The sequence below is a fragment of the Apaloderma vittatum genome, unplaced genomic scaffold (genome assembly GCF_000703405.1).
Source record: "Apaloderma vittatum isolate BGI_N311 unplaced genomic scaffold, ASM70340v1 scaffold17609, whole genome shotgun sequence".
Lineage (NCBI taxonomy): Eukaryota > Metazoa > Chordata > Aves > Trogoniformes > Trogonidae > Apaloderma > Apaloderma vittatum.
In genome coordinates this window covers 7,454-18,890 of record NW_009735985.1, presented here as the reverse complement: position 1 = coordinate 18,890, position 11,437 = coordinate 7,454, and the positions used below count along the sequence as shown (strand labels likewise).

The 11,437-nt window shown below is 39.9% G+C and overlaps 2 protein-coding genes across 2 annotated transcripts in view; one reads left to right on the top strand and one right to left on the bottom strand.

Moving 5' to 3' along the window:
• The first annotated feature begins 1,760 nt into the window (after window positions 1–1,760).
• On the top strand, window positions 1,761–2,324 carry TIFA (TRAF-interacting protein with forkhead-associated domain). Its single transcript, XM_009876814.1, has one exon. It carries the CDS (start codon window positions 1,761–1,763, stop codon window positions 2,322–2,324), a length of 564 nt encoding a protein of 187 aa, XP_009875116.1.
• Window positions 2,325–5,919: 3,595 nt separating this feature from the next.
• AP1AR (adaptor-related protein complex 1 associated regulatory protein) overlaps window positions 5,920–11,437 on the bottom strand; it is an 11,160-nt gene continuing 5,642 nt past the window's right edge. Inside the window, exons 7-10 of the mRNA XM_009876815.1 lie at window positions 9,600–9,661; window positions 8,541–8,614; window positions 7,511–7,639; window positions 5,920–6,185 (exon numbers count right to left, since the gene is read on the bottom strand). Of these exons, the coding sequence (XP_009875117.1) occupies window positions 5,920–6,185; window positions 7,511–7,639; window positions 8,541–8,614; window positions 9,600–9,661 (531 nt within the window). The remainder of the gene's footprint in view (window positions 6,186–7,510; window positions 7,640–8,540; window positions 8,615–9,599; window positions 9,662–11,437) is intronic.

Genomic DNA, 11,437 nt, shown 5'->3' with positions numbered 1-11,437 from the left:
CAGAAAACTCCCTCTGTGGGCCAGTCCACCAACTAAGTGAAATGACTTGGTTTTCCCCCTTTAACCAAAGCTGAGCTTGTATAACCTCTCACATCCTCTTGCTGGTGCAGAACAGCAAAAGGCAGAACTAAGCACAGACAGTCGTCCTCCTGCTCACAGAGCTGCTTCCAGCACCGCAGAGTTGTGGCATGCTAGGATAAGGAGGGCAGAATACTGATGCCATCGCAGCTTCTCTTACAAGCGGCAAAGAAGTAACCTGACATCAAGGCATCTCTCTGTGTTTTTCTCAGGAGCACAGATGATATTCCCTAGTTTGTTTTCAAGAGAGTTACTTGAAATAGTATGTTTCTTTCTCAGTTAAGCAAGCTGAGGTTGCTAAACTTCGGTGTCAGAACTCTTCTTATTGTGTAAAAGGTGCAAGAAGGAAGCAATTTTGAGGTTCCGCACAGAACGGGATGCACTGATAGACCATCAGTCACTGTGTTTGGAGTTTATGTACAGTGGTATCATTTAGCCTTCAAAACAACACCAGTCAGAACACTTAATTGCAGTGATGATTCACCTACCCATAAAAAACAGAATAAAACATAAGCTGGCTTTTGAATAGAGCTGATGAGAAAGCTCAGGATCGGTGTGTGACAGTCGGGAACCTGTTGCAATCTAGGAGTAATGTGCCGACCATCTGCAGTTTATGATTCCAATTAAATAGCTGCTCACATGTCTCTCTGGTGAGTAACTGGAAACTCATTCTCTGGCTCCTGTTTTAAGCACCCAGCCTTTTCTCTCTTTAGACTAAGCTTAAATGCAGCAAAACGTTGGCCTTGCATGCAGAGAGGACCAGATCACAGTGTTTCCTAAGGTGTCTCCTGCATTTTATTTGGGTGCGCTGCAGTCACCGAGACTTTGGAACAGAATTTAATTCATAAGCAAGCATCTCTGTGCTGCAGCTGAGAAGCTTAAAAAAAAAAAGCACCAAAAAACATACTCTGAAAAAGTTATCTTTAGGGCCTGGTTAAGTAATTCTGCAGCAGATAGCTGGAATTTTCTGATGGGCAAAAGAGAAATACATAGAGGTGGTGACGGTTCTGACTTGAGGTCTCGCTGATATTCCAGCTTTTGCATTCGTTTTACATCCTGTCGCATCAGCCGCTGCTGAACACGGCGTTTTGTTTCATACAAGACTAGAGTGCTTTATACACATTTGTAATAGTGCTGCCTGCAGTCAGACTGTATTTGTAAAAGTCATTTGTGTGATACCTTCTAGTCCAAGGACTACACTGGAAAACAAAGCACACAGGCCCAGACGATACTACTTAATACTTCATCTTAAGTCCAGGAATTAAAGCTTACCCTCACTGTTCAGTGACATATTTCTTCTGAAGATAAATCTACCTGAAGTAGTTGGCAGCAATTTGCAGTCAGGGGTGTTTTTCAGAGTGCTGCGCGGCTATTGTGCCAGATACAAGACCGAGCGCAGCGAAGAGTGGAGCGCAGCTAGCTGGCACTTCGCTTTGGTCACCGCGTGAGTCTTGGGCCAAGCAGTGGGAAATAATTCGTCAGGGACTGGGCAGGCTCAACTCCCGCTTCCTCGTTCCATGGTTTTGTTACGGCGTCAGCCGATTTCCTACACATTACCTACAGCCACTGTACAATAGTATTTCGAGTGGTTTAATGCCACACTGAAGCCAGTTTCTTTTGGTATCGCAGTGATTTCATGGTGTGATTTTACTTCTTTCTTGATAGTTCTGACTCACTTGATCATGAGCTCTTTTGAAGAAGCTGAAACAGAAGAAACGATAACGTGTCTCCACATGACCTTTTACCATCCTCGCCAAGAAGACAAGATGATGTTTCGTTGCTTGAATTTCTCTAAGCGACAACAGATGAGGGCAGATGAAACATCCAAGTTTGGCCGTGACAGTAACGTCTGCCAGCATAACTTAATGGATACTCGTGTTTCTCGCATTCAGTTTTCATTGCAGTTTTACAGAAAATTGAACAGCTCGGAATTTTCTTTCGAGATAAAGAACATGAGCAAGAAAACAAAACTGATTGTGGACCAAACAGAGCTGGGCTACTTGAACAAAATTGATCTACCATGGAAATGCATCATTTGTTTTGGAGACTACCAGATTTTCGCAGAGATTCAAGAAGGAGAGTCCATGGATTATTTTGAGACTCACTTACACTTGGCTCAAGTACCCATCTCACAAGAAAGATGCCTGCCAGCGCTGCAGCCTATACCAGAGAAGGGCATTTCTTCTTCCTTGTTTTCTTCCCAAAACAAAAGCCCCATGGAGATTGATGAAAATGAGTCCTGCTAGCCGGGAGAAGGAGGCCGGGATCAGATTTTGGTCTGCTGAAACCTGCACAACTTGGGAAACTGAAGGCTGTCATCTCAGCCCGCTGTTCGTGATGGTTCACACCACTGCACATCAGTCTTAACGGCTGATTTTCAGCACAGGCTGAACATACTTTTTGCAACAGAACCAGATTCAGATTCCTGCCACGGCCCTCCCCAGGGGGTGTGAGCTCTCCCATCACTGCTTTTTGCCACACAAACATGATGGCAATAGCAGGCCCCTCAAACCCCTTGCAGCCGATTCAATTCCAGAACTGTGACCACGTGCCTTGAAGGTATATTTAATAAGCATTAATGCCGAGCAGTGTTTCTGCCCCAGCAGTTGTTAGCTACATAAAAGACGTAATGCCTGTCTGCATTTGTTATACTTCATACTTTGCATTTAACTTGAAATTTCCAAACAGTATTTTCAAGCCTAGGTTGTAAATTCCCAGATTTCACAGCTTAAAAACACTTTGTCAACGTAGCCATTAATGGTTTTTTTATTATTATTTCAATTCAGCAAGATATTTAAAATTACTTGAAATATATATTTTGGCAAGTTTACTTTTGCTTGTGAATGTAAATAAACATGCAGTGTCAGTTATCACAATACGTAGAAATACCACAATATTTTGTAATGGAAGCATTTTGTTGCCTAGTAAGGATGTGCTGTCTTGTACAACTCCAACGTAAAAGCACTTGCAGTGAATAAAATGATTTCCAGGACAACGCAGAGAAGAAATTTCCCCTGGCATTATTCTAGGCTTTCTACAAGTTGCATTGCTCCATAATAAAGCTAAAACACTTTTAGCTAGTTTTCTACATCCACCCACTGCCCCAAGCTCTCTTACAATTTTGTTTTCGTTGAAGTATTCCTCAGGTTGTTTCAGTCCAGTTTCTCCTTCCCAGGGGCTCAGCTTTTCATTGGCATCATTTTCTGTCCAGTCTGCTTGAAAGACACGGGAAAGAATGAGAACAGAGCATACAGAAGAGTTACCCATCTTGTCATGCCTCAACCTTAGGATGCATTTCAGCTTTAATCATGACCAGAAAAAGAGAATTTTAGCTGAGGGGAAGACAGCTGAACTACACAATGTAATCACATAAGATTAAGGCAAACAATCACAAGTGGCAAGTCATCCCTGGAGAGGCAATGAAACTCAAACACAGGCTGATGGTGCATTTTATTTGTCTATTCAAACACTATTTCTACAACTTACATTTACCTGGGATAAAAATCAACCCCAAAGTACACATAAAGAAATGAATCCTCTCCTAGGAGGATCCTCTCACTAGGTTGATTTGACCAGCAAACATTAGTTTGAAAAAGACTTGTTTCAATGTAGTCCTCAGGTGTTGCAGCTTGCTCGAGCTGCCCTTCCAAAGCAACAGGTCTCAAGCAGGGATGCAATGGAATTCAGTACTTAAATACACAGGTCATTATTGAATAAAAGCTTCCTTAGTTAAACCAGTGCAGAGGTAACTTTGGGTAGCCTAACAACTCATCTTCACCCACCGCTTTGACTGTGTGTGACACAGCAGGGAACATTGCCAAAAGGAGGACTGACAGATACGTGTTTCAGGGTACCATTGAACTGTTTGACATCAGCTCTTGAAGTAACCTTCCAAATGCTTAAGTTTCCCCCAGTATTGACCACAATTTCTCAATCAGCTTGGTGCACTACACTCTGAAAAAGAGGAACGCTGTTAACCGTGGTTACAGAACACGCCCATCACAGTAAGGTGAGGTCAGCTTCCTTTCTCCTCAGCCCTTCTTGCTTCCGTAAGGCAGGACTATCAGCTCGTGTACTGTCTCAAAGCATGGTCCAGGAGAACTTCACCTCATGTTCAGTGGTCAGGAAAAAGTAGTGACCACTGGAAGGCGAAAGTTAAGCTTCAATAAGTAAAAAGAGAAATGTGATATTTACATGCTGAGAAAGTTGCCTTCATTTCCATAGGAACATATTATACAACTGAATGCTCAGAAGTTACACAGTAATAGCTTATGCCAAACCAAAAATAGACATTTGATGTGTACAAATTTTTAAAGCTTATTGCAGGCATTGCAGATGTAGATCAAGACATAGAAATATTTTCAATAACATAGCTAAAATTTCAGTTAGGAAAAGGAATGTTATCAACAAAACCCATCTGTTAGTGTTGATATTTGTACATATTGAATGCCAGTGTGCATTTTTGTTCAAGTTACCATGAAGAGGACCACACTGTAGTGACCCTGATATTACGTACAAGCTCAAATGATGTGAAACAATGACACAGCTTGAGCCAACCAATTCAGTTCTGCTCGTGATGCACATGTACTGCTTGACAGCCATGTCTGCAGCTTTTACTCCACAGTGCTGGAGTTACACCCCATTCCCCTTTCTTCAGGGAAAAACAAGACAGTTACACAAAATAACAGTAGAGTAGAATGGCTTTACTGAAACTTTGGGGAAAGCTTGAGATCTACAAGTGTTTTGTACCTTCTCCTCCATGAGCTTTTTTAAAGAAGTTGAACTATCAGGGAAACCACAAATACATTACACTGGATTTGCAGTAAATCAACACCTCCTTGAACTTCAGTTCATATTAACCATCCAATTTAGAGGCACAGGAAAGACGGAAAATTTAAGCACACAGCTCTGCAACTTGTTCTTTTTAAGCCACAGGAATGTAGTCTTGCAGTTCCTGCTCATTTTGACACCAGCAGCAGAGCAATCATCCCTCCTCCATTTAGCTCTGACAACAATTGCTTTTCAATCATTGTTCCACTCCAGCTTCGTTATAGGTTTTTCACTGTTCAGGGGGGCAGGGAAATTGAAACTTTGGTCCTCCCAGTTCTCTACTAGATACTGGTTCAAAATTCCAGTTTGACACAAACATTTTTTTTTTGGTTGTTGTTCTCTCTAGCACACACTTACTAGGTCTGGCATATTATACAAGGCATTATCTTACCTAACCTGATGATTTATACTATGTTTAGAGGCTAACTATGCTTACTATTAAGTAATTTTAAAAAAAAAAAGAGGACAAGACTAGGAAGACTGCAAGCTAGACAAGGAAAAGCTGCCGTTTACCCTGCGTGACATTTGTTAGGCAGCTGGCTAAATACACCCTCTGAATATCTAAAGAACACGGCAAAAAGCACGTATTGGAAATAAAAATTTTAAGTTCTTTTCCTATATTCAAGTATTAAATAAATAAGACTGTTTCAGATAAATGTTAGGCTGATGATGAACTCCAAAGTCAGTTGAACCATCATCCAGAAAGAAAAGGCTAATTAAAATAGAGATATGTCAAGCTATGAAGCTTAAATTAGTGCAGATAATTATATATTAAATCCAGATATCCAGAAATATACACAATAGCATCATCCAAGTTCTCATAAAAATTTAGAAGGTAGAGGCTAAAATTGCACTTAAGTCTGAATTATTTCAGAGAGCACGTCATTCCCAGTCCTCGCTGATCCGTTTCTAAGAAAGAAGCGAACTAGGTTATATAAAAGAGCAAATCGGTTTTGAACGTTCCGTTTCCCTTCGCGACATTTGGTGATAAACAAGGGCCGCGCAGTTTCACTATCTGTCCTGATGATCCGAATCAGATATCCTTACATCCGACGCAGACACATCTAAGACAGGGTTCACAAATCCGGCGTATTCGGAATTGCCGTTATCATCCATTTCGGCGCTAACAAAGTCATTCTCCCACTCCAGCCCGTTGGAGTCATCGGAGGCCGACGGAGGATTGCTGCCCGCCTTCTTGCTGTTAAATTTCAGGGCTGCCCGGAGTATATCTTCTTCTGTTTTGGAGCGTTCTCTCATTGGAATCATTCTGTTCATGCCTGAAATTTAAGAAATGTTTATGAGAGAGACTTGATTTTGAGGGAAGTGCTCAAACATTTGTGTTAAAACATTAGAAGAAACAACAAGAATCCTTGGAAGATCCAGATGGGTAATTCCACTCCTGAGCATTGCAAACAGAGCTACGCAGTCATTGTGTTCCCTGGTTTTAGGCAGTTTTTGTCCCCTGTCAGATCTGACTACCTGTTCACCTGGTTTTGAGCTGAGTAACTACGACAGCAGTAAGAGAACAGTGAATAGCAAACACCACCGATAATTAATCCTACACCAAGAGATACATTACCCAACAAGGCTAACACAAGCCCATGTGCAACAAGACCCTCAACCAGCCAAATGAAGTCAATTCTGCATGCAGATGTGCCTCATAAAACCCAAATCTTTCATCTGCTTTTCCATATTTAATAAGATAGTATACTAAGTGGAAGGACAAATGGATCTGTAAAGAAGCCAAAAAAGCCATGTGCCCATTCCTTAGGCACAACATAGAATAGAGTTCCCCCCAAAGACCCTTTTCTGCACTGGTGCCAATTACTCAAAGTAAAATCCAGTAAGCTATGTAGCTCCTGCCCTGGCTTCAGTTCCTCTGAAACGCTAATAGCTCTTGCACACACTGGCTAAAAAAATGATACTGGGTATTTCTGGGTAAATCTGTGAAACTTAAGGCTTCCAAAGAGGCTTCTGAACTTGACATTTTAGTGCTCTTGACAGCGCTACACATAAGCTACATGCAGATTGTCCAAGCCCAGTCTATCAGAGCAAAAATACCTGCTCTGCATCGGCTAAAGGAAATGGCAGCTTATTTTTTGTGAGCTTTTGTAGAGCCATCAGTCTCTAAATACTGGCTTAACTACGAAACGAAGACAAGAGCTTCTGCAGATTTACTGAAGAGACCAGAAACGATGTGTAACAAACGGCAGCAGCAGGGTTTAAAGAAGCAATGCTTCCCGGAGGACCTCAGTCCAAGACTCTTCCAAGTTTCCCATTTTAAAACCGCGAACAAGCTGTGTCTTCTGCTGCTGAGCACCAGAGGGCACCAGTTCTTTACCATGAGTTTTGCTTTCAGTTACACAAAATGCAGGGAAAAAAAATATTGACTGACGGTTTCAGGGAAATTACTTCCTTAGATAACTATGTTTATAAAAATAAGGTTTTTCCAGCTAAAAATAATTTACCACTTCATCATTACACACTTGACAGTTTTCAAAACGGGAGGTGATTAAACCAACAAATTTACCACCATCCTAGTTTCAACTGTCAAATATTTAACTTGTAAGTTCAGAATGAAGCTAAACAGCAGAATAAATACCTTCTTCATCTTCCCACTCTAAATCTAAGGAAGTGCTGTCATCATTTCCACTCGTGGATTTGGTTTTGGTCATTAAGTCACAGCTGCTCTCTGTGTTGGGCGTCAGCACTGTAGCATCAGATGAAAGCCCTATAGGAAGAAAAAAAAAGTATTTTCAATACTTGAATCTGAGGTTCATTATGTAAAGCTTCCTTTGAAAATTTTTGTTGTGCTTTGCAGCCTTTAAATTTCAGGAACAGCTCACAAAACAATCACTGCAGAAGTTACACAGAAGCTTTTTATTAGTAGACCTCATTAGAGTAATACAAGAGAACATTTAGCAATAATTTAGTTAAAACAGTAGAATAACTTAGCAAACAGTAAGCTTGACTTGAAATAGACTTGCAGAAAAAAAACAAAAAAACAAGCAACCCCAAGAAAACAAAACAAAAAACAACACAAACCAAAAAAATCCCACAAAACCTGGAAAAAAAAACCCCTCCTCTCAAAACCCCCCAAATTACAGGCAGCATTTCCCAAGAATTATCATCAGTCCTCCAGCTTCTTAGTGACTGTCACACACTGTCAGCAAAGCTTGTGGATCTAAGCCGATACAGTTGTTTTCCTCTAACTCGTTAGTGGAATCCTTAAATATAGCCAAATCCTCTCTTGCACCATTACTATGATTCCCATTAATTTAATAAATTATTTACTAAGATATGCACACACATTTACATCTCCAGTAATATATTTTTACAAGAGAAGGTCACGGCACTGATATTGCCTCCACAAAAATAGCTGGAAAGCCTCAGTAAATCCGCATGCGGGACTTATTTGCTTTTGAGAACTGGAATAGCTGTAGATTCCAAACATGTGAAGTTTCAGGGATTAGAGATCAAAAGAAGTTTGAGGACTTTAACAGACATGTCAAAACACATTTTATGTGTGTGTCTATAAAAAAAATAAATAAATCAATAGACAAAAAGAGCACTCGGTGCTCCTCAGAATCCCTTATCATTTAGAAGACACACGTAAGAAAAGGATGACTTACTACTACTGCGAAAAGCTTCATACTGGAATTTTGTATTCCTTAAGAAAGAATCAAGGTCTTCCTCTGCCACGGAGCTGTAAGAAAAACACATGTATTGTTTTCAGCTTGACAAACTTCTATGGGTGCCATAAAAGATAAGTCCATCCACATGTCCCCCAGTTCTGTGCTAGAGAACACACAAACGTGTGTTTGTGCCTTTCCTATTACTATTCATCACAGCCTCTCCCAGTATGAGCTTCCACTCATTTTTTTAGAAGTGTGCTCAGTTAAAAATGAATTATCTTGTCATAAAACGACTCTTCCCCTCTCATCCTTTGTCACTTCAGATGATGCCTTCTTAATTCTCAATTCCTTTTTAAATTAGGGGATTCACACCCTGCTACTGCAGTCCTCTGTTGCTAACATCTGGCTAGTTGCTATTCATCCCTTAAAACCTCATTTTCACAGCTCCCTTCCTAACTGTTCTTCCAAAACTGAAAACCCCCTTCCATCTCCCTTATCTTCCACTCAAAATTACATGTTTGATTTTAGAGTTTAGTCAACAAAATCAAATACTGTTCATTCCATAGTAACTATCTTCAGAGTTTTTATGGTTTTGTTCAGCCCCAACACTGAACACACAAGGTAGGAGTGAAGAACATGTAATGAACAATCAGACTAGATCAACCATTCCATTGATTAGTTTGTATTTTTATTTAGAATTTCAAACAGTTCTGAATAGTAATTTTTTCTGTATTACCCGAGATTTTACATATAAACACATTTTTATTATAAAAGACTAGATTGTGTCTGTATACATGTGTTTTTAGCTGGAAGTAGATTCAATTTTCTACTCCTATAACTAGAGGGGAAAATCAGAATAAATGGAATCTATCCTCTAATTTTGCAGGTTAATGGTAACAAGTTTGCTGTCACTAAGAAAACAGCAATGAATTATAACAGCGCTGACCTAGAGATAATGCATAACTAATATTTGAAAAATTTTTCCTGGTGAAGGGGAGATGAGCAAAATCAATAAAAACAATCTTGGTTCTCCGTTAATACAATTTGATCTCTTACCTCTGATATTCTCCATTGTTAACAGTGTGCACTCTCTGTGTTATCCTTTGCTGTCTACGTTGCTATCGAAAGAAGGAAACAGTTGAAAAAGCAGAATGCCATCAATCACAGTAATATATTTGATAAACTAAGCATTCCCTTAACCGTGACATTAAAAGGAGCATTGTCCTAGTCCTTGGAGCAGTCTAAGTGCAACTCACAAAAATATTGACTCGATTTCAAATAAATATTAGTGACTTGGAAGGCACCACTACATATAAGCAGTAGCTGTTTTCAGTTCAGAAGTCTCCCCATTCAGAAGGTAGGCTTGGCGAGTAGACCTTTCACTTTAACTTATTTCATGCCTCAAAATACAAGAACAGCATCAATTTGCACAGAAATAAGTGAATGTCACCTGATTCATGACCTCATCTCTCCTCTACTGTCTTCTCTTCTTAAGCTACAGGTATTTTCAAAGCACAGCTAACAGCCAGGTTTGGTGATTTGTTTTGCTCTGTGCAGAAGATCAGTCAGCCTCTCACTGGAAAAGAATTATTTCTTACTACTGCCATCTCCTCTGGTTGTCTGTATCAGCATCAAGTGCTTCGTTTATATTAATAAAAGCTTTGTTGCCATGCTGGGCCAAAAGTATTAATGTCTCTTAAGGCAGAAAGATCTTATGGTACCGCTAAGCAAAAAGAGAATGAAAAAACACAAGACATCATTTTGTAGTTATGAGAGGAACAACAGATGTCATGGAAGTAGGGATCTGCCCAAGTTGTAGCATCTATCTAGCTCCTTTCTGAAAAATCTATTCTCAGCCTTAATGGATCTGTCCCTGCTGAAGAAAAGGAGGGGTACATCAGCCTGAATTTTTCATGTCAATTTTAACTTGATCTAAGAATTGCTCTTCATCAAGTAATAGTCTTGTGAGATAGCTGCATTGTATCACCTACCATCTTTCAGTCCTAAGACACTGATGGCTTTGTTTCTTGGCACGCTTCCCGTCTTGGATATTTAAATCAGTAGCAGAACAAGCAGATGGAAACCAGTAAGGGAATGGGAAGCATAAAAGTAGAACTATCACATAACCGTGGCTACAGGCAAGAAGACTTGAGATAAATAAGCAGAAAGAGACAGGAATTTGGCAGCTACATAGTTAACAAGTCTGAAAATATCCATTAATGGCATAGCCTATTCTCTTTTTCAGATCATGTAGCCACATAATATCCAATTCAAATCATCTCCCTGTTTTGCCAGGTCACAAATTTCTAGCACTCCAAGTTCCAAGATACACGTACATTAAAATTCTGCACTGTTACAAACCATTTCACTGTTACAAAACATTTCTTAGGGCAACTGTAGCAAGCCCAAATCATTTTGAAGAGGTGCCATACTTGAAATGCAAAAGCCATTTTCTCATTTAGAAGACTTCAGCTCACAAACAGCGAAGAGACAGGCATTCAGAAAAGGCTTCTTTATTTAGAAAGGTTAAATGCTTGATGCATATCTCTAGAAAAATGCTTCCCTAGAGAGCCTTAGGAGGGTTGTTCCTAAAGGAGCTAAGTGGTACTAATTTCATGAGATGAGGAAACTAAAAGCTCCATAATGCATCTTAGGTTCTAAGCAGCACATATTAAAGATAGTCAAAGACAAGAAAAATAGCACTTTTCGTACATAACTCGCTCAAAAAAAACCCCAACAGCCAAACCAGAAAAAAGCCCCAACCAGTTAAAGCCATGAAACAAGCTACTTGGGCTGATTTTGTATAGACCAAAAGTGTTAAAACAAAAAAAGAGCAGGCAAAAGAAAAATCAGCAAGAATTAACCCTCTCATATCAAATCACAAGAGAATCGGA